At 37.8% G+C, this 23,468-nt stretch overlaps 2 protein-coding genes across 2 annotated transcripts; one reads left to right on the top strand and one right to left on the bottom strand.

Moving 5' to 3' along the window:
* Positions 1-10,544, top strand: LOC136855920 (zinc finger protein 420-like). Its single transcript, XM_067133392.1, has 4 exons — positions 1-113; positions 1,497-1,849; positions 2,806-3,627; positions 5,057-10,544. The coding sequence occupies exons 2-4, from the start codon at positions 1,507-1,509 to the stop codon at positions 6,736-6,738; spliced, it is 2,847 nt and encodes a 948-aa protein (XP_066989493.1). The 5' UTR covers positions 1-113; positions 1,497-1,506; the 3' UTR covers positions 6,739-10,544.
* LOC136855921 (ankyrin repeat and SAM domain-containing protein 6-like) lies at positions 9,506-23,284 on the bottom strand. The gene is made up of 11 exons (XM_067133393.1): positions 23,189-23,284; positions 21,954-22,072; positions 21,328-21,555; positions 20,021-20,230; positions 18,665-18,853; positions 17,951-18,191; positions 16,508-16,643; positions 15,289-15,425; positions 13,750-13,891; positions 13,170-13,419; positions 9,506-11,155 (listed from the first exon to the last, which is right to left on the bottom strand). Exons 2-11 carry the CDS (start codon positions 22,033-22,035, stop codon positions 10,683-10,685), a joined length of 2,088 nt encoding a protein of 695 aa, XP_066989494.1. The 5' UTR covers positions 22,036-22,072; positions 23,189-23,284; the 3' UTR covers positions 9,506-10,682.
* Positions 23,285-23,468: the final 184 nt, after the last annotated feature.

Raw genomic sequence — 23,468 nt, 5'->3', positions numbered from 1 at the left:
GTGACCCGCCGACATCATTCATCTGGGTTTGTTTACAACGCAGCGGCGCAGATCTAAGCCTGTCCATTACAGATAATTTTCCGTATTTTTCTTTCGTCTCGCTAATTTATTTGGTAAGGCAGTCGACAGTTGCTTATATTTATATATACATAATTCATAAAAAGATGAGATAAAACTCTTTTAATAAGTATTTTGCGTCACGATACGGAGCTGCCATTCCTGGTATTTGCTTAGGTGTATAATGGCCTATTTACCTTATTTTATCGAATTTAATCGTAGCCATGGCCACTTCGATCGAATTGTGACATCCAAAATCATATTAACGTAAAATATCAGTCAATTAACTTGACTCGACAGCTGAATTATAGTTATTAATTTACTATAATACAAGAACTCGGTATTGGAGTGTTTCGAAGTCTTGTTAAGGATCTCGTTACGACACTCGTGTTATAATCCATCATAAATTTACTATCGCCGAGTTATTTACCTTCTTTTGTTTATTTCGTAACGTTTCGTGGCTTTTAGTGTTTTAATATTCATTCCAGTGATTTTTTTGGGTGTTAATGTACACCTGGGTAATACCTGCAAATTGTTAATGGAGTTTCTGTACAGTGTCTTCAGGCTCTTGTTAATATTCTCGTATTGGAATCTAACTCAAATTTATTGTTAGCAAGATATTTTAACTCTCTTTTGTTGGTGTTTTGACATTCATTCCAGTGGGGCTGGTGCTACTTCCAGTGCGGCTGGTACTTGAACACGCACGTATGGGAGTGGTTGTGGTGTTGAAGATTTACTGAATCGTTATTATTATTGACCAGATTAATTGCCAGAGGCATCCAAAACCCCATTCTCCTATTGGGGTCCTTCCTAAATTCATAGACGTAAAGGGATATTGAAGGACCTGTCGAAATCTTCGGTTGAACAAGGGATCAGTTTGCAACAAGTTGAGGAATATGAAGCTCTCATTTCTTTCTGTGTTAGAGCAGTGATTATTGACCAACCATCCCTTGGTAGTTTTAGAGGGTATTTTATGCCATAGTTACAAACAGTAAGCCTATATTCTCGGTTAGGTCAGTAAAGCTCTATAAGTACAGGTGGTTACAGGAGTTAGCCTTCCCAGGTTCATGCTTTGTAGTCCAGTGGATCCCTAAGGTAACCGAAAAATTATTTACCTCTACAATTGTCTTATCTACCTTAACATAGTTCTCCATTTGCCGCCTGTTCCTCTCTGATCTTCTTATACGTGTCAGGGGTGAAAATGTTCTTATTCCACATGTAAATCGCAAAGCTCAGAATCTCTTGTGACACCATCCCTTATATTTGGTGCATAGTGTAATTTCACCCTAAACACTTTTCCCAAAGCAGCTATTTAGTTATTCAAGGTATCCCCCTTATTATGAAGAGGTGTATAATTTTCCTATATACAGCCTATAAAGGTGGTGCTGACATAAGGAATGATGTAAACTGCGTTTTCTGTGTCTTCCGATTCTTCCCAGATCTAATGGTATGGAGGACTCAGACGGAGTTTCGAGTGGTGGTGTTCCCGACATCACCCAGTTCCTTAGTGTATGCATGGCTGAAGATGATATAGTGAAGGGCGAAGAAGATGCCGTAATGAATGATGAAAGGAGCGATGTAGTAAAGGTTGAAGAACCCGTTCACTCTGATGCGAATGAAGAACCGAAAGATGAAACAGAATACAATAATGATGACGAGTTAGTGAAGGTTGAGGAGCCTGTTCTCTCCGACTTTGAGGACGATTCGGCGAAGTACAATTACTGCATGGAAGTGCAGTATCATGATGAGTTAAGAAATATGTTGGAGAACTCATTCATGTTGAAGCAAGAAGGTAAGCTAAGGAACAGTTTGAACTGTTTGATGAATTTGTTTCTGTAGTTTATGTAGACAAAAATAATATTTTCAGGTCACTGAATAACTGATAGATTGGGCTTAGGGCCTAGTCAATCAGTAATTTTTTCATAATTTTTTTTATGAAGATGTTTAACTCTTACATGCTGTGTGGTAGCGTTTCCTTGTAACTTTGTACTGGAGAACTTTGAATGTTTGTGTAGCAGCAGAGTATGCCGTGAAGATATAGACAGTGAATCATTTTAGAGCATACTGTAATGTATTTGCTTTTGGTAATATAGCCCTTGATAATTTATGCTGTCATGAGTTTGATTATCTTTCGGTGTATATGTAGACTAACATTAGCTGAATGGGTGATGTGCGCCAGTATCATTTTTGTTTTATTTATCAAATGTGTGAGTAAAACATTTGTTTTTATTGACGGATGCCTGCCAAATCTAACATGATACTTTTGGAAAGATTGACAGTAATGAAGGACAGTCACTAGATATAACTTACCTTACATGAAAAGCTGGCTCTTACTGAAGCATAACTGCTATGTGTAACATGAAAAGTTCATTGTGATGAAGGATAACCATTGAATCAAAGTGTTCTGAAAAATTTACTGCTAACAAAGTATAGTTCTGAAAAGTTGTTCTGTGTGTGGAAATAATTTCTTGTGTTGCTTCATTTGCTTGCAACAGCTGCTAATTTATATTTTGTTGAGAGTTTAATTGCAAGAGATCATTTTCAGTTTTTGAAGGGTGTAGTTGGAGGCTTAGACTTTGGGAAATAGAACTGAAAGTGGGAGGAACTCACTTCACGGAAATAGAGCATAGGGAGAACCTGGCCTGAGAAGTTTAATGTTAATGATCATTGTGGTGGCTCTGAGGAATAATCTAAGTAGGCCACTTAATGATAACAGCTTCCATAATGATTTCATTTCTCATTTCTTAGGTGGAGCCTTCAAACTGTCTGGCAAGGAGTGTCTTGTCTGCGGAAAAACCGTATCCCGAAGTAAGATGAAAGTACACATGCGAACTCACACAGGAGAAAAGCCGTACGAGTGTGATGTGTGTAACAAGCGTTTCGCCAGATCGGATAAACTGATTACTCACAAGAGGATCCACACGGGAGAAAGACCGCACGCGTGTGTTTGTGGGAAGCAATTCAGACGGTTAGATCACCTGAAGGATCACATGCGGACGCACGACGTCAGCGAGACGGAACGAGCTTCTTTGCTTAAAAAAGCCATGAATTACGAATTCAACACAGACAGCAAGAGGGACTTCACTGCGCAAGTACGCGCGCCTGGTTCTTTTGTGTGTCCGGAGTGTGGCATGACATTTACTCAGAGCTACAAATATAAGCGTCACTTGCGTGTGCATACTGGAGAAAAACCCTACGTTTGCTTCTGCGGCAATAAATATACTCGCTCGGAAGGGCTCCGTAGGCATCAGTTGAACTTCCACGGCCTTGATAAGAATAACTGTGTGTTGGGTGAAATACCTATAAGAATTTTCCCTGAAGTGATCTTAGAAGTGGACCAGCCACACCCTGGTGAAGCTGAATTAAGTGACCCTGGAAATGTAGAAACCTCTGACTTACAGAACTCTCTAAATAAAACAGAGTATGACGAGAATAAGCAGACCCTTGGTGATGCTGAGCTCAAACATGAAGTTGTGTCAGATGAGGTTGACGGAAATGGAGGTTCAGAATTGGAAGGGTGTTTCTCCAATGCTGTAGAAGCTGACCTAGAAGAAAGCAACAGTCAGAGTGGTATGTATAAATTTTGTTTAGCGAATTCTATAATAATACTTTATCTTATTACAGTAAAAAGGTATAAGGTATTAAGAGACTGTGGAATAAGGTTGTTTGTTCACAGGAGATTGTAGAATAAGGTTATCCGTTCCTAGAGGAATACAAACCATCGCCTTTTTGTAGGCGTATTCCTCAGTGGCAAACTGGAATAGGTTGTTGAAATCTAATAGCAAGGTAATTAACTCTTAGTAGATGGGTGAATGGAGGTAATCTGCCAGTCACCTTCCATCATCAACCACTTTTTCTGTAGCTGCTGTTGTGTACTGATGTCTAGCCATGTTCTCCCTGACTGCCTGTATAACCCAAGGATCCACTGCCCTCTTCTAAAGGCAGGGTCCAGAGTTGACAGGCTATTTGAGCATGTAGGCTAGTGGATTTCTTCATTTTAATATCACTGGGCATTTTAAGGCAGAAGTTACAGATGACTTTATTTGAGAAGGTGGCACATTGTACTCCAGATGAAGAGTCATGGAGGGTGGAGGAATAGCATTGGCAGTACTTATGATAAGCCATTTACAGAAGGTGAAGAATGTCTGGAGGAAAAACTGCAGGGGAGATCCTATCTGGGGAATGGCTACTGGCAGTAGAGCAGCAGTCTGTATCAGGTCTGCAGAGGTAGAAGACTGCTGTGTAAACAGGGGTACGTAGTAGCAGAGGTTGAGGATGTCTGTGAGAAAGAGAGTAAATTGCAGCTACCCAAATTCTGTGGCAAGTATAAGCCCAAACAGTAAGAAAACAAATAACATTGTGGACAAAGGGTGTTGCACACATGACAGTGTTTAGGAATAAACACTCAAACATTTTGTGGTAAATACTTCTGATGTATTTTTCTCAGTAACATTTCAAACATTCTTGAAGAGTAGCCAAGGCATGATTACTTGAAGAAAACTTTGGTTTGTATTTGAAATTGCTATAGTCTTGATAATTTCTTGTTGTAAATTACTCTTAAGTATCGTGACATTTGCACAGGAGAATTTTGAATTTATCGCTTATTAAAAGTCGCTTTTCTGCTGAAAGACAAGCATAGTGGGTTTTCCCTGCCCCAAGGGTGAACCAATCACATATCAGTAGGTCCCTTTAGATGGATACTTGACATTAAAGACCTGGTCACAGAACTCAAATGAGTGCCTGAGGTAGTAGCACAAAGTGTTTCATTTGTTCCTCGGGATTGTGTTGTGATTTGTCACTGTATTTCGAAGTACTGTTATAGCTTGGTAATATTTTTCCTTCCTCTTTATGAACTCGGTTTGTTGGAAAATTGAATCTGTGTTGGAAAGTTATATGCATTTTATTTTCATGCAGTGATTATACTGTCTTTATGATATTTAACTTTATAAGTGTTAGTACGTCATCATTCAGATGTGATTATTTATTTTTTTTTTTCCAGGGGACTTGGCAAATAAGGATTGCCCAGTTTGTGGCAAAAGTGTATCAAGGAGCAAAATAAAAGTTCATTTGAGAACACACACTGGTGAGAAACCATTTCAGTGTGACATCTGCCTCAAAAGTTTCGCACGGTCCGACAAGCTTACTTGCCACAAAAGAATTCACACGGGAGAAAAACCGTACATCTGCTTCTGTGGCAAGCGGTTCAGTCGGATAGATCACATGAAGATGCATGCTGCCATACACAAAGTTGATGGGAATAGACTGGGTGGAATGCTGGAGGAAGCCAGAAATAAGGATCTGATAAGCAGAGGGCTTCCCATACCAGTACACTCGACTGCCCCACACACTTGCTCGTATTGTGGCATGACTTTTACCCAGAGTTACAAGTATAAACGGCACCTTAGGGTACACACTGGGGAAAAGCCTTATGAGTGCTTCTGCGGTTGCCGTTACTCGCGCTCCGAGAGGCTCCGTAGGCACCAGATAAAGTGCCATGGCTTTCCCGAGATTACCTCGCGTAATGGGCTGCCCGTGAACATGATGCCAGGGGTCCTGTTACAAGATAAGCAGCCTGTGAGTGGTGCTTCTGGTGAAGGGAATGAAGCAGGCTTGTTAGAGTCCACAAAATGTGACGCTCAACCAGAAGTCAAATCGGAAATTGGAGTTAATGAAGGCAGTGCGATTCCCATGCCTTCCTTTGGCACCTTAGTTGATATCGAGCACGTCATGAGAGAAGTTGTTGCAGAACAAGTCACGCAACCAAAGCAGACACTTGCCAAAGACAATGGCGTGCACTGCTGCGAGTTTTGTCCGAAGACCTTCAAAAAAGCCCATAAACTAGGCCTTCACAGGAGAATCCACACCGGCGAGAAACCTCACCTTTGCGTTTCGTGTGGAAAGGCCTTCGCTCGAAAAGATCACATGCTGAAGCACATGAACATCCATTTAAAAAGGAGGAAATTTTCCTTAATGAATGCTGCCAGTGCAGGCGAAGAACAGCATTCCCCTGAGAACACCGTAGATTTAGGGGACGAGGACGAGAAGCCAGTTGTGGACGACGATGATGCGAAGATAGAAGAGAAGAGTGTCGAAGCAGAGGAAGAGTTAGAGGAGGAGAAAATGCAGAGCGAAGAAAGTAAAGGGAGCAATGAGACCGAAAGTAAGGAAGAGGAAGTAACCTCAGTCAGCAAAGAGGGTCAGGAACTGCATGTGTGTAGTGTATGTGGACATGCTTTCAGGAAGGTTTACAACCTTCAATCCCACATGCAGATCCATACCGAACGGACCCTTTTTGAATGTGGCGTTTGTAGTAAACAGTTCAAAGTGAAAAAGAATTACGAAGCCCACTTGCTAAATCACGAACTTCAGATGGATCTCACCGAGGAAATTATCGAAAGCTCGTACCTCAACAAAGCAAGGTCGCAGCGAGCCCAGTGTACAATCTGCGGGAAGTGGTTGGTTTCCATGAGCAGTTTGGAAACGCACATGAGATCTCATACCGGTGAACGGCCATTTCAGTGCAACGTTTGTGAAAACGCGTTTATTCGGAAGTCCGACATGTTGAGGCACATGAAATCGCACACGGGGGAGAGGCCTTACGAATGCACTCACTGTCTGACGACTTTTTCCAGGAAGGACAAGCTCGCGTTTCATTTGAAGAAACACGAAGAAGGCACATAGTACTGTACGGTAGTTGTGTAAATGATCAATGTTTCTTAAGCATGTACAGAGTATGTATAATATGAATAAAATTTTATTGTATCCAGTATTTTATACTAGTCAAGAGTTTAGTACGTGGAGTTATATAATGTTATATAGCAGACCTTTTCAAATGTGGGAGATGACAATAGTTTATATACTTGTATATACAAGAGAGTTTTTGTGCACATATATTTGTATAGCTTGTTACATTGTTAACCCTAGGTCGTTGAATCGTGTCAGAATATAAATTTGTAGAGTCGATGCCTCTTTGCCTCAAGAGTTTACTTATGATGTACCAGACCCTGGAAATTTTGTGCCGCCGCCTTCGATGCTTGTTTTTCTAGAGAGAGGTTCTTCGTAGGTTATCAGATAGGATTTCTTTGGCCTAACCATGTGTACAAGTGTCTTATTTATGTGTACTGTTTAGTCCTCTGAATTACAAACAAGTATTTCTTGTGTTACAAAACTTTTAAGTTTTTCTAATGTTATAACTTGTGAAAATCAGTTGACAGACTTCTGTCTGACTTGTGCATACTAATACAGAATGTTTGAGGAAAGAGGCAGAGAGAGAGATATATATATATATATATATGTATGTGATGGTAAGTATATATATACAGTCTATTGTTTTATATGTTAGTCTGTAAAACAGTTCATGTATATAATACGCATATGCAAGATCTTTATCAATGTTGATTGCTGTATGTTATTTTTTACAGTTTATTTAAGGTAGTTTTATGTCAGTGTTGTTTGGTTAAGAGTTTCTTAAAAGTTTATTTAAGGTAATTTTTTATGTAGATATTATTAACGGAGTTATACTTAAGCCAGCGTCGACTCAAACTTGTATTTTGTTTGTCCTTGGTTTCTCATTTATGTTTTCAGATGATTCCTCTCGTCATTCCAGGAACAAATCGTAATCTACCAGTCTTAACCTTAGAGGCAGTTCTTTTATACACTAAACTTTATTTAAAGTCTGAAAGTGGCTTGTTGATGTACAAGAAGGTATTCTTTAGTACACATTCCACACTAACTGTTTAATTCATGCTGATGACCAGAACTCATTTCAGAAATGTAGTCCCTGACTGTAAACGTCATCCAGAAAACTGTGATTGGAATCATTCTTACAAGAATGCAGAAATTGTGAGACTTGTGCAATATTATATTTTTTATCTGAGGAATATGGTAGATAAAAAGTCATTGAGTATCAAAACTGAAAATGTCTTTTTTTGAAGGGTTTAAAAATATGTTGTTTGTTATGCCCTCAGGTAGTGGGCTTGTTTTATTGTATACATACAGAGCAGTGGTTTTACATCTTGAGGTCAATTGTGACTAGTCAAGGTAAAAATTTCCCAAAACTTGTGAACATGAGGTACAGTATATAAATGCAGTAGTACGGGGTCATACGTGTTGCAAGAATTTGTTGCAGGTTATCGAGATATTTATCAGTTTTCCAACAAACTTTATTTTAATCATTGATTAAATGAAGCCAGGTGATTGTGGCGCTGAGAGACATACAACTTTCTTTAATTGTAATGAAGTAAATTTCCACTGAAAACTTTGAAATAAGCGTAGGAGTCACTTCTTATCTTTGTTATGTATGCATTTTCCTGTCAATTGTATTTGGTAATGGAGACCTTTAAGAAAAACCCTCAAATTTAAGGAATGGATTACTGTAAATGTCACTGATTTCAGACATTAAATTTCCTCTCGATTGGAATATTTTTAATATTAGATACAGTTTGATGTTCAGATTCTAAGAGTATGAGGAACCATTTTGCTTTGGCAAAAGTGTGTACTGTACTAAGTGCCTTCTAGTTATTTTATTTGGCATATTTTTGACAATCAAATGGGATTTATTGCGCTTTTCCCTTGGGCTATAGCTGTCACTGATATATCAGGTTAAGTTAGAATGCCTGGATAATACGGGATTTCTCTTGCGTATACTTAGGGTTTACAGATAATGTAGATGGGTCAGACCTGTGACGAGAATGGGTGAGGAACACTTAATGAGAAATGTAGCAGATCTGGAAGTAGAAAGCCTTGAAACTTGTAGGTAGGCTGAGAAATTCAGGGGAAAAAAGGCAAAGATGAAGGCTCAGAATGGATGGGAATTCAAGCAGAAAGTATACCAGACAGAGAGAAGAAACTTTACCTCACATCTAACCCTGCAAAGGGACTGTGGAAAACTGTCGAGGATGGTAGGTAGAATGATAACTCGAGCTGCCTTTGTGCATGACTCGGAATAAGGAAATATTCTGTTTTTGATGGTAGTAAAGAAGAAATAATTATAGTCTTAAGAAATTTTACAGAGTGAAGTAAAAATTACCAAATTTCAGCATCTTGAGGCCTTCATTTCTATCAAATTTTCTTACCATTTTTCCTTATGTTCAGGAATTCTTTGTATGTGAAGTGCAAAAGGCTGTTTCCAGCATCCCTATTGGCCCTCGGCTGAATTGCAATTGTCCAAATTTTTGTTTGTTTTACTGGTCTCCAACCACTTATCTGTCCAGCTTCTTTGACCTGCCATGCTTCAACTCTTGTTAAAGAAATAATCTTCAAGGTGAGGGTAAGAGGTTTTTCAGAACCAATCACGTTCGAGAACAGGCATTTGAACCAGCCATATCAAGATCAGGCGTTCGATCCAGTCGTATGCGAGCTGAGAATTGTAACATGGTCCTTTTGGGGTTAACTTATTTCTGAAACAGAACGATTTTATAAGGTCGTCATAAAGGAGAATGAATAGCGATTCCTTGGTGAACAGTTTACTTTTTGTACGTGTGTTTCTTTACATTTGGTAATGTACGTCACATTGCATACATGAAACCTCATTTGTGGAACTTTGGCTTGTGTGGGTTATAGGATGTACTGTGGAGTCAACTACTGTAATTCATAGTGTCTTGTACTGTACTCTTGCATATCTTATTTTCAGCATGACAATTAAGCGTGTACGACTTAATCGTTTACTTAATAGTTTTACGACTGAAAATTTGTTCGACATATGTCTCGTTAATTGCTAAACATATTTTCCTTACTATATAAATTGTGAATTGTATATTCTAAAGAATTTCCAAGGTATGTACTCCTAATTGATTAAATAATTGTAGCTATAAATACAGTATTAAAAAACGAAGCTATCACTTAAGATGGTAAGTACTGGAAATGATAAAATGTTAAATATTTAGGCCAGCCCTTTGAGAATAAGTATTTGACTCAGTGGCCTAGTTAAACTACTGCATAATTATAATATCTCTTGTTCTTGTTTGGGAACCAACTACTAGAAGGGAATTGTAAGATAAGAATTGGCGGATTAATATTATGCAATTGTGATTAATTTTTCTTTTGGGTGACACCCAGGTATAAAAGAAAATAAAATTTTATCTGTGATCCGATTCAACTACTTAATTAACTTTTTACTGACCAACCGTCTTGGTCAGATCTTTAATAATGTGTTGTTTCTTCATTTCGTTTGTGGTTGAACCTTATTACGGGTAGATAAAGCGACAGTTGAATAACTGAAGTGTTGCAATAGGTAGGGAAGAAGTGTCAGGGACTGCATTTATGAAAAATCTTTGGTTCTTTGTCATATTTCGTTAAAAGTCATGGACCATTGTCATATTTCGTTGATAATCATGGACCATGTGTGAACACTGACCTTTACAGATTTGTAACTGAGTTTGGTCATAAGCATTCATGTTTACTTATAGATATTTTAAATGAATTTTATATATACCCATGTGATGTTATTGAACATTCTCAGTGTGTCACAATAAAGGCACTTTGGTTACTGTAATGAGTATTATTGATCAGTTTTTTGTGTATGCAGTTACAGTTCGTGATTCATGAAATTATGAGATGACGATTTTCACACACACACACACACACTAAAACAAAGTGATCAAATACTTAAATTAAAGTTCTTCATTTCATGAATTAACTTTGGCTTTCAGGCTAGCAATAGCTTTTAAGATTTTTTCCCTAGCTTTAGCAGTTGATATGCCTAGGTCTTGAAGATCTTCATCCGACAATTCTAAGAAGACATCTAAATCCACTTCCTGTTCAATAAACAAGTTTAAATACTGATTCAGAGCAAGTTTCTGAAGGACCTCTGACAACTGTCCAGATCCCAGACTAAGGGTCAAGTGGTGAGCGGACGAGTTGGTCACGTGTTGTTCCTCCCCCGTCTGCGGGGTCAACGTCGCGGTCGAATGGGACGACTTCGAGGATTTGGAAGATTTTGAGGACGTGACTGTTTTCAGGGATGACCCTCCCGAACCACCGCTGTCCAACGAAGATCCTAAAAGGTTACTTTCTCCGCTGCTGCTGCCGCCCACTTTCTTTTTGTCGAGGCCCCTCCTGCCGCCACCTTTCAAAATGTGCCCCAGTCCTCGTGCTTCACCTGTGTGGTTGAATAAGAAAGAAGTTCTGTATTCAGTAAAGTATTTATACAATATTTGATTACAAGTTAAGTGACTCGTCTATCTGTCATGTCAATAGCAAATTTTATGGAAAGCATAAACTCACTTTGCAGCAGTTACATTTTTTTAAAAAAAAAATTATTTTGGCACAGAAAAGGTATTATTGGTGGGCAATGATTTCAAAGTCAGGAGGGTTTAAGTCCATCATTAAGGGAATATGAAACTTGTTAAAATATACAGAACGTTTAAACTTGCGCAAGTAAAAAGCATCTGGAAAAAATAAAAAAACAGTTGTCAATCATACACAAATTATGCATTTGTGGATAATGACACTAAGATTAAATATTAAATACAGTAGTATTGAAATGAGAAAGATCAGAAATTCACAATGTTTTATTTCAGTTTTGTGTTTGGTTACCATCTTGGACAGTAGCCCTGATAAAGCATTAGTCCCAACACAGCACACATGGTGTGGACAACTGTATCAACACTTTACTGCCTTTGTTTAGAAGTTCCTTTGCCTAAATTTTTGGTTAAAATTGCTCCAAAGTACACAAGTAGTGATTATGATAATTCTGCCAAGCATCAGAGAATCCAAAAAGTCCCTAATTTAAGAAAAGTCAAATGCTGGGTGTTATACATAATGAAAATGAGAGATTTCCAAAGTTGTCAAATTGTACAAGGATGAATCGACGATTAGAGAAGTACTGAAAAGTGAAGAGAAAATTCACACTGCTTTTGTTTGTAACACTTTTATGCTGAAAGAATAAAATGGTGCAGCTAACCATCTTACAATCCACTAAATGTGGAGATGAAACTACTGAGGTTTATTTTTACGTACCAACACCAACCTCAATGATCCAGCTTCTGGATGAGGTTGTAATTGGGTGTATCAAGGTCACTCATACCCAACTGGTCTTTGCAACCAAAGAGCTGTTGACAAAGACCCTAACCTTGAGATAATGAAATGCTGGAAGCCACACCACTGCAGAAGCAATAATATATACAGTTTCTTGTGTATAACTTGTTTACTGGTAAATATTTACATATATTACTTTGATCTCGAGCACTTTCAGGTCCTAACTGTGACCCTTTTTCAAGAGATGAGGTAGTCAGGCTGGTTCAAGATTGCTGGGCCTTGAACCAGCCTGACTACCTCATCTCTTGAAAAGGGTCACAGTTAGAACCTGAAAGTGCTCGAGATCAAAGTAATATGTAAATATTTACCAGTAAAAGTTAGTTATACACAAGAATCATGTGGGTTTCTCTTTCCATCTTCAGAAGAAAACTGAAAGAAATTTTTGTTTGGTTCAATATATACTGTACAGTATTTATAAAACCTGTAATGGATGAACTTACAATAGTTGATGCATAAAGACATTTTAACGAGTGGAAAATTTGAAAAACACTTCAACGTGGGAGAGCAACTACAAAGAAGAAGCAGGAGAAACAATGAGGCCACCAAGAATAAAAATACAAGGGTAGAAAACCACTTCCTAAATTGACAAACTTTTCCAGAACAGTATAATGATCTCAACAAGACTGTCTTATGTTACATTTACCTTGTGTGATTGTCTTACAGTCACAAGTTTCAACAGAGTAACAGTTTAAAAAGCAAATTATTCTGATACCTTCAGGGCAGCTTTAATGATGCAAAATTTATCAACAGATCCAGGGTAATACAGTACCTGATCCCTGTAGGGGGGTGGTGCCAACAGTGCACCTCATGCAGTGCACTGTAGGCATTACTCAAGTTCCTTGCAATGTCCCTTCGGCCCCTAGCTACAACCCCTTTCATTCCTTTTACAGTACTTCCATTCGTATTCTTTCTTCCGTCTTCTAACAATGTTTAATAGTGCAACTGCAATGCTTTCCTGCTGTTACACCATTTGAACCTCTTACTCTCAATTTTCTCTTTCAGCTCTGAATGACCTCATAGGTCCCAGTGCTTGGCCTTCGGCCTAAACTGTAAGTTTATCTACCTATCTACAGTACCTGATGACTGAGGACTTGGTCCTGAGAGCGAAGATCCAGGCGACAATCTTCCTCCACTTCCCAAGCTGGTTTTTAAAAGATGTGAATTTGTGGCGTGGTGAGGGAGTTCGAGCGGCCCACCTGGTACTATTTTCCGTCCCGGAGGCATGGCTTTGGAGACGAATCCCGGTTTTCCGCCGGTTGGAGAAATGAGCGGAGGCACCATATTCTTCATGGTTTCAGTGACGTATATACTGCCATCCTCAAAATCCTGAAATATTACGTAACAAATTGTGAGGGGTTGCAATGAACTCTTAACTTCTCCATTTCCTAAAATATTTTCTTTCTATTATCTTAGACAGCAGAGTAATGACATGAGATAAAGAGAAAGTGAGAACTAGCTGAGCTACAAGAAAGACATACAGTGTTATATTCTTGATATTTATCCCTAAAATTGACACCTGACAAGATCATTGATGAAAGACAGGGAGTCATCTACTACAACAGTACATTCCCCATTACATATTGAACCAGTTTATCACAGCACATACTTTACACTATTACTGGTATAGTATCAAATTTACATCAACAATATCCTTACCATGATTGGTGGTAATTTTAATTCCTGTGGTAGGATTGGATCATAGTGTATAGGCACCATAGGGGGCAACAGACTGATGTCGCCCAAACTGTCGTCTTCTGACGTAGACCTGTGCACCTTCACCCCTTTCACTTTGTTGAACCTGAGAGATGTGAAATTTTAAACTCGATTCATTTTTCATGCTATGGCCTTTGCTGAAATCTCAGCTACAAGGCAAAGTATTTGCACATCTTGAATCGGCTGATCCATGTTAGGTCATGCCTCCATTCAGCAGGCAGTATGAAAGGTTGAGAAAATATAAAATCATAGTATCGATTACTTTTAGTATTGTTTGTCTGTATTGACTAAAACATAGAATAACCATACCAAACAGATGAGCGTAAAAAGACAAAAGCAATGGTACGCTTGTTGCTCAATGCACATTTAGGCTGCGTTCACACGTTTGAACTTTGTTTGATGTGATGTTAGAAGTGAAGAAACAGCGGGCAAAGTTCTGACTTTGCCCACTGTTTCTCTGCTTTTGATGTCACATTGAAAAAAGTTCGATTGTGTGGACACAGCCTTAGGCAGATATTCCTATAAAGTTGAAAGTCAAAACATAAAATCTATCATTCTCTTATCTTTTCCACTGTAGCAATAGATGCTGATAATCACTTTGCTTACAACTTCAATCATACTATAAGAAATAATACACAGGACGTCCTCAATTTCAACAAAATGATCAAGAGTCAATTTCCCCTTTTTAGTTTTCTGTAAAGGAAAACTATTGTGCTGGCTTTGTCTGTCCATCCGCACTTTTTCTGTCCACCCTCAGATCTTAAAAACTACTGAGGCTGAACAGCTGTAAACTGGTATGTTGATCATCCACCCTCCACTCATCAAACATACCAAACTGCAACCCTTTAGCTTCAGTAGTTTTAATTTTATTTAAGGTTAAAGTTTAGCCATAATCGTGCGTCTGGCAATGCTGTAGGACAGGTCACCACCGGGGCGTGGGTTAAAGTTCATGGGCCGTGGCTCATACAGCATTATACCGAGACCACCAAACGATAGATCTTTTTTCGGTGGCCTTGATTATATGCTATACAGTATAGAAAACGCGACTGCTGGCGCAATTTTACTTGTTTTATATTGCATACATTAAATAACTGATATGCCTGGCTTTGAATACCCTTGGCACAAGAAGGAGGGGTAACTGATTCATCTATGCATATAAAACATGGTCTGTTTCATATGCATATACATTTAATTAATTTTACTGTTAACAGTTAAATCACAGAACATATTTTGGATAGCTTAACATAAATTTAGATATCCTAAATGGCTTGTTTACAATAATAAAATTAAATAACATTACTTTATCTATGATTACGACATGTGAAAGTAAAACATCCTAATATGACATAGTTATATTTTTCATGTTCAGTGACAACTGAATTTTGTTCACAAAAAAAAAAAATAACAGGAAACTAACTAACAATTGTTGTTAAGTATTATCAATATCTATTCCACCTTTTATGACAAAGGTACTCCACTAACCTGTTAGACACCCTATTCCACCAATGCTTAAGACCGTGCTTTGATGACAAGCTAGCTATTTCCTGCGAGCTCCCTCTCTGCTGTGACCAACCAACCTGAGGTGTGGGTGATGGGGAGCTCAACTGCTGAGAACTCATCTGAAGATAAAAACAGACAATGTCTGCCTCATTTAAGATATTCAGCTGCTGTTCATACAATCCCTTAATAAATATAAATAGTTACATAAACATGTTTAAATTACTATACATTTCACCTTTAAAATGTGGTCTTTTGAGCCACTAATGAGATGTTGTGGATGTAGTTAATACTGCTGATTGGGTTCAATACTTCCTCTATATTATTTCTGTATTTTCTTATATGAAATCCAATCCGAATAAATAACTTATAACCCATTATTTACCTCATGCCTTAAAAATACATTGCTAAGAATGAATTCCTGTCTGGTGCTAGTCAAGATTAAACAGTCATTGTAACAACGAATCTAGAGAATTTCAGTCTGCCTGCTATAGTAGCCATAACTCTGAGAGAACACAAGAAATACGTGACCTTCCACACTTTTTCAGCTCATGGTCCTCAACATTCTGTAAAAACACTTATCCCACTGAAATGCTTCGAGGAAGCAAAACAGAAGAAGAATGTGTCTGACAGGAGTCCAAAATGTGGCCTGGTGAGTCTACAACAGGCAAGGTCAAAAGTCTCAGATGCTTACATCAGTCCTTGGAACTGCTGAGCCAAATGGCAAAAACGAGCAAAACAAGAATGAAATGAATGACACAGCATGATAACTGGGAAAAACTTGGTGTAAACTCAAGGATGGACAGCACAAATCTCTCTGCGGGAGGGACACGGAGGGACGAGAAGCACTGGCTTGCGGACGGTGGAGTGTGAGTGGGGCATGATTGGTAGGCAACAATAAGTAGCATGATGCAAAAGTTGATTTACCATAATGAAGAATAAAAGATGCAATAACTATAATTCACAACAATTTGCAGAGCATAAGGTATAACACCCTGACAATCAATTGGTCATTCACAGAGTTGATAAGTTGTGTAGACTGCGTTAGTTTTATGCAGTTTTCTTTCGATGTCTTCAAAGATTGAAAGCACAAGTAAAAGTCAAGGTTTGCATCCATTCAGTAAAAATACTTTTATACGAAAAGAAACGAAAGACCGGCGCACGAAAAGGAGACGAATTCAAACTAAAAAAAAATACCACTTGCCTGAGCCTCAACAAAGATACTCATTATATCAATGTCAAGCGTTTCACTTGCAAAATCGTAAGCCGTGTAGCCCCGATGAGCTACCTTATTTGTGTCTGCCCCACATTTTATCAGTAACTTTGCCAATTCTGTGTGCCTGGAAATGAAATTTAACCTCTTACTGCTGGTGACTTGTTATCCCTTTTCCAGTAACAATAAGCTGTCATCTAAATAATTTAAGCTTTTGTTAAAGTTAAATGACTTGGTAACTTGTATATAATAAATTACAGTAAGTGATGCTTAGGACAGAATGCATGCATAACATTACTAAAATACACCATTGATTACAAGGTAGTACATGCAACTGTATAGAGCACTAATAAAATGTGCCATGTTCATGCTAATATTTAAATAAATGAAAACAGTAAGCATAATGGAAGGATGGTGAGAGAGGACATTGAAATACTGTACGCATTCCTAAATAAGCAGCCCCTTTCAGAAGGCAACAGCTGCACTGATAAATTAAATAGCTACATTTACAAACACAAAGAAAATGTCCCTGAATATCATAAATTTTTTCAGGACGATAGCACAGCTACTAAGGTTTATATAACTTTATCTTAGTCAATCTCTGCATTCTGACTAGGAGATGCATTAGTTACAGTTAAATTTGACACTACAAAACAAAAACTTCCTGGTACAATAAAAGGAATTCAAAGAAACTGAAAGCACATTATTTTTAAACAACGTATTCAGATTTTATTAACTACAACACCTAATGAAAAAATTCCAGCACTGTCATGAAAGTAATTCACAGACCCTAGATTAGAGTGAATCCTGAGAGGAACAGCTCGTGTCCCATCACTAAGAGTTAGCACAAAGCAAAAGGTAATCTAACTGCCAAGAAATTGTATTGAAAATGAAAGGGGACATTAAAATTAGTTAAACTTCAACAACTCTTGTATATTGTAAAGATTTTGAGTAGATAAAAACCTAAAATCTAAGGCTTACAGCTATAATCCCTTTCAGAGCTGAATTATTTTTTTCTGATAATTTTCCAGAACTATGCAAAGATTCTTGAGCTCTGGTATCAAGTTGTATGCCTGAACACAATTTATGACTAAATCTTTGATGGGACTCCAATTTTCTAATAGATTTAGTACAGTAGTTTCATACCAAAGTGCATTCATTACTTCTTTCCTTCAAAAGAACCAGGGGAGGCATTCTAACTGCTGGGGACAGACAATAGCTATATCTGCTTATCTCTCTGGCAAAGTATACATTGCTAATAAAGTTTTCATACCCGAAAGTTAATACAGGAGAACCACCATCATAAGTAACATTATTCTTATTATTTTTACTCACACAAACGATGTACCATTCACACGGAATAAACAAGTGCAAGATGGTTGTGTCAAAAATTAGTAAATATTATCGGTTAGACTGCAACTGCCCTTGCCTCACCTATGGTATATAGCTTGCATTAAAGCTGTCCAACCATTCTTCTGGTCCTGGGCATCAATCGGAGCCCCGTACTGCAGCAACAACTTAGCTATCTGGTAATGCCCAAACATGGCAGCTATCATGAGAGGCGTTGCGCCGTCAGACGCCGTTATTTGACTCTGGCCTGGATCTGCTATGAGTATTTCCTGGGCAGATTTCAAGTCCCCATTTCGAACTGCTTCCATTAGGTCATATCCAGCACCTTTAGCAAATATGAAACTCTAGAATTTACAGACAAAACTTAACTAATTCCATAAAAAAATTCCTTACACATTTTAGAATTCTTCATTCACTTGAAATCCTTTTCCAAACAACACCCTCATCATTCATGCTACAACAATGACAAGCCAAAAAAAAATTTTATTCTGGATAGAATTACAATTCATTTGTCACATGACAAAGACACATCTAGACAACATGAAAGTATCAGTCATACCAAAGTTTTTAAAACTACATTTAAATAAAAAAATACACAGGGAACAGTAATACTAGAACAGTAATACTACATGCACAGCATCTACAACCACACTTAAACATTTCAAGCAAAATTAGATACTAAAGGTGCATTAATTATAAAAAATTTACCAACTGCAATACAAAAGCTAAGTTTCTACACCTGTGAATGCCGAACTCCATATATTTCACCTGGAACACTCAATATGTAACTCCACAAACCTTTTTTTTTTTGTCTTGTCGTCACTTTTTCAAGGCAATTGACAATATCTGGTCTATTACTGGCACTTGCAACATCAAGCGCAGTTAGATCACAAGCACTGGTTGCATTCGCATCAGCACCACGGTCCAAAAGTAGCTGCGCTGTGGACACGTTTCCTCCCGCAGCACTAAACATAAGAGGGGTAATACCTGTCAAACGAAAGTGTTTAATATTACACTCTACTGTCTGGGTTATAAGACTAAAACGAATACATTAAAATGACAAGGATTCCGTGCCAAGCAAAAGAAACCTATTTCCTTCAGCTGATAAAGAACCTGAAACTGACTGAGACAAAAACTGCTGTAGGTGAGGGACAGAATATTCTTCAGTAATTCATAAAACAGCAAAAGTGACCTTACTCATATCTCTGAAGTAGCACATAAAATGTGAGAGAAATACTCAGCACAGTGTTTAGTTCATCAAGTGTGATGAACAAGTTTATAAAATAACAAAAAAAGAGAAAAGAATAATTGGGGGAACCACGTAATTTCTGTAATGAGGAAAAATTTTAAATGTTCCTCACAGAATATTTTATATCAGTCAAGATGGCGCCTTATAGGGAAGGACTTTCTACAGATTACCTTGCACAGCAAACTCCTGGTAGTACTTGTTCCTTTTTTTTTCCTCTTACTAATTAACTTTTCAACTTCTCAAACTTTCTCCTGTGCTAATTTTTTATACAGTGGTCTGATTATTCACTGTCAAAGATTTTATGGCAGGGTTCCCATTTACGAAGTTGGACTGATGAGTTCTCCCTGCTCTCTTTTCATCTCAGTGAGAAATGACAGTTTGCAGATTATAAAATTTACATTTCAGACTTGCTATTGTCTAGCCCAGGGCCAGCCCTCAGAGCCCAGACCCTTCCACAGGTATGCAGAATGTAAGGGTACCTTGTTCTGAGCTTCAGGACACTGTTTCAATAATTTCTTATACTACTACAATTTTTGTTGGTATGGATACACTACTAATAATAATGAGATATTCTTAATATCAAAGAACAAAACAGCATCTTTCCAATACTTATATCTTTTGATGTTTTGATGCTCATCTGGTGTCATTTAAAAAAATAAATTGGTAAAAAGACAAGACACAGTGAACCGTATTTACAAAACCTGGGTAAAATGAGGGAGTAAGCTTCCATCCAAATTTAAAAATTGTTTCAATCTAATGAGAAAGAATACCAAAATCTCGAAATTTTCTTCATTCCCAAACTAACACTATAGAAGTACTACCCATAGTATAGCTGTCCATGAACTGATAGCTGTATTGAAACATTCTGAAAGAAAGATTCTTTATGCTTGAACTTAAATACAAACCTATTTTGGGAATTGCTTTGTTTGCACTGACGCCTTTGTCAAGATACAGCCGTACCACAGCATTGTTTCCGTGTTGGGCAGCAATCATAAGTGGAGTGATCTGACTGGAAGCATTTGTAATCTCAGGGTCATACTTGGCTCCAGCTTCTATCAACGTGCGAATTGTCCCCATGTGACCGCTGACTGAAGCCAGCATAAGTGCTGACATCCCTGCAATGACAGAGCATGTAAAATCTAATGTTCGGTCAATGTCAGCACTTTCAACAATGAACAAAAACTACTTTTTACAATAAAAAACAGGTTTTCATGCAAACACATCTGACTGTAGATGTCTACTTCTCCCACTCACTCACTATGTACCCCGGAAAGAGATCAAGAGCTATGGGATGTGAGGTGCAAAGCTCTGCAGTCAACTACAAACCACAGGTCCTGTGAGGCCATAACCCTCTTCCTCATCATGGCAAGAAGGGAAAGGGGTGGATGAGGCATACAGAAGAATGAATAAGCACGGTGTCATAGACCTGGCAGAGCTGGCTAACCATGCGCACTTGGATTTTCTATGTAACATTTCAAATTGATGTACCTGGAGGTACTGCACAGTTACAGCTACAATACTTATGACTAATGGGTTTCTAATAAGGACTTGTATTTCAGTATATGAAATTTTCCATGGAACACAATTAGAAAATTCTCAAAACCACAGTTCAACTGTAATTATTATAAACAGTGACTCTACTCTAAATTTGTCTAGGATGACAAAATACACATGATAATGTAGCTGCAACATAGCCTTGTTTGGGAGATCATAGCTTAAACTGCTCTAAGTACTGATAATTACTTCTGGATTAAGGTTCAATTTTGAGTTAGCCCCGAGACACCCTCTACCCATAGCAATTATTGAAAGCATTGTTTTATGATGGTGAGACAGCTTAGGTAGTTTCCCCTGGACATCTTTCATGTGGCCCCTTCATCAAAACACAGAACTCCTTTTCATCACACCATCTAAGGTGACATCATTCCTTTATTCTGTATTTGCCATTTCCAGATAAGTGTGAGTGTAGTACTTTGGTCACGGAAGGACTTTTACAAGAAAACAGGGACAGAAATATACACAACTAATCTATAGTACCTAACTGAATGATGGGCTTCAAAATAACCTCTTTCCCAAGTTAAAAAATCTGTGTAATGCCAGTCTACATAAATCAAACAAGACACCTGAAATTTCCAAGGCTGCATACTGCTACCGTTTATTATCCGGTATACAGTGCCAAGCAATTATGAGCAAAAAAAGCAAAAGAACTACTAACCTAACCTATTATAAGCATCTACTAACGCTCCAGCATTAATCAGACGACTGACGACTTGCATATGACCGTGTCTAGCCGCCTGCATGAGTGGTGTCCAGCCGAGGTTATTTGTAGATTCCCTGTTGGCCCCTGCAGTAAGTAAGAAGGCCACGGCATTTTCGTGGTCATTGGCAGCAGCAATGTGGAGTGCAGTATTATTGTCATGGTCAGGTGCCTCGATATTCACTCCTGAAGGAAAAAGGTTAAATCTGCATTATACTTTAAGGCCAGCTATCAAATAAAATACATGATGTAATATGAGGCATTGTGTTATGCCTACATGATCCTTATATTTATCAACTGCTATTAAAAGATTCCACAAATATAATTTAAGATGAAAAACCTAAACTCATTGTCATTATTTGGTTCTTAAATGAACGTGGTAAAATACAACAGTATTAACAAATGCTACTTCACATTAGTATTTAAAGTTGATCGTTATGTTTCATTAAAAACTTAAATAGATAATGTACTATGAACAAAACAACACCCTTTATGTGTAAAACAAAACAAGTGCAACGTCTATTGTGAGTGATCCATATATAACTAATAATACAGTCGGCATTCCCAGCGAGCTGACAAGCTACCTGATTTCAGAGAAGCCTTAATGAATTCAATATCTCCTTCTTCTGCAGCTCTGTGAAGTTCTTGTACTGGATCTACCTCCATTTACGTAACCAACAGCATCACAGTTTTATACGCCACTCTTTCAAAAAGATAAATAATAATGATTATTAAGTTCATAAAACAGATTTTGACATGGGAAAACCCTATTTTTGGTAGCCACTGTGAGTCCACAAAGGAGTTACACTCTCATGGTCACCCCTGGGCTCCATAAGACAGACCAACCGATTACCAAGAATTCTCTTACAGTTGGTCTCGGCCAGAATAGGTCTCGTTGGCATAGTGATAGTCTCCCGACTGTGTGATTAGGTTATGTTAAGCTGTATCCCAATATTTTACTTTAGGGGGTCGCCAGGTTGCCAGATAAGGACCTAGTGCTCTAGGATAAGACAGGTTAGGCTAGGGAAGGTTAGGCATAGGTTAAAATATACCCCTCTAACTTCCCATGGTATACTTTCAGTAAAACCACGTGCTACTACCACAGCCTGGTTCCCGCCAGCCATCAATTGGGATAATTACCTTCTTTATATATAATTTTAATTATGTTCATGTCTTTTATTTATGTTTATGGTATTATCGGCATTTTGTTTGCATTTTTATGCTCATCCCAAAGGAGCTGGCACTAAACACAGCACCTAATTTGCATGTAGACTGGTAGTTACCGAACCATAGGGGCACGGTAGTAGTCTTCAATTTTACCACATTCCTATGCTTTATATATAATCTGATTATCATTACTGTTTATATTCAGTACTTAGTTCTACCTTTTTTTTGTCTGATTGTGTTATTTTCTTCTATTTCCTACCTTACTGAATAGTTTCATTGACTTACGAAATGTACACTGTCAAACAAAGCAATGGGGGACTTTCAACCATTCAATATCCTACTTAAGACATTGAGTAAGGGAGTTAGAGTGGTTGGACAGCAAGATGAGGAGATCCAGAAAATAAAAACGAAAGAAAGTTCAAGGATCTATTATTCCATCAACAAAAATGGCATGAAATGCTTAAAACGGAAGATATAACTATTAATAAAAATATATACGATGTCACAAGGTTCCTGTATCATGATAGTTAAGTATACCTTAGTGATTACTCTACATTACCTTATAAAATTCCAATGAAAATATATAAATGATTCTAATAACACTAAAACAAAAATAAAAACAAAAATGAGCTTGGAAATATTCAGAATATACCGTAAATGTGGTCAAAAAGTCTGCGACAACCTAATAAATTTGATACTAAGCCCCTGTGGTTACGGCCAGTCAAAATGTAAACAAACCCTGTGTTGTTCGGATGCGCATTGGGCTTAGCTTCGGCATAGCCTTTAAGGTCAATAAAAAGTATGAATTCCTTTTATTTAAATACTTACACTGTAATTTTGAAACGAATTATGTCTCTAAAACTTCTTGTTTAGGTTATTTTACAGAAGAAAACGATTGCGTGCACGGATTTACTAAGAAATAAAGACGTAGG

This window comes from Macrobrachium rosenbergii, chromosome 33 (assembly GCF_040412425.1).
Source record: "Macrobrachium rosenbergii isolate ZJJX-2024 chromosome 33, ASM4041242v1, whole genome shotgun sequence".
NCBI classification, from domain to species: Eukaryota; Metazoa; Arthropoda; class Malacostraca; order Decapoda; family Palaemonidae; genus Macrobrachium; species Macrobrachium rosenbergii.
Note: the sequence above shows the minus strand (reverse complement) of the source record. Positions and strands in the feature narration are given on the sequence as shown.

Excerpts from the sequence above, each read along its gene's own strand:
- LOC136855920 (XM_067133392.1), top strand. The coding sequence starts at position 1,507 with ATGGAGGACTCAGACGGAGTTTCGAGTGGTGGTGTTCCCGACATCACC. Across the intron at positions 1,850-2,805 it reads ATTCATGTTGAAGCAAGAAG|GTGGAGCCTTCAAACTGTCT; the intron begins GTAAGCTAAGGA and ends CTCATTTCTTAG. Across the intron at positions 3,628-5,056 it reads AGAAAGCAACAGTCAGAGTG|GGGACTTGGCAAATAAGGAT; the intron begins GTATGTATAAAT and ends TTTTTTTTCCAG.
- LOC136855921 (XM_067133393.1), bottom strand. The coding sequence starts at position 22,035 with ATGGAGGTAGATCCAGTACAAGAACTTCACAGAGCTGCAGAAGAAGGA. Across the intron at positions 21,556-21,953 it reads TAAGGCTTCTCTGAAATCAG|GAGTGAATATCGAGGCACCT; the intron begins GTAGCTTGTCAG and ends TTTTTCCTTCAG. Across the intron at positions 20,231-21,327 it reads AGATGCTTATAATAGGTTAG|GGATGTCAGCACTTATGCTG; the intron begins GTTAGTAGTTCT and ends CTGTCATTGCAG.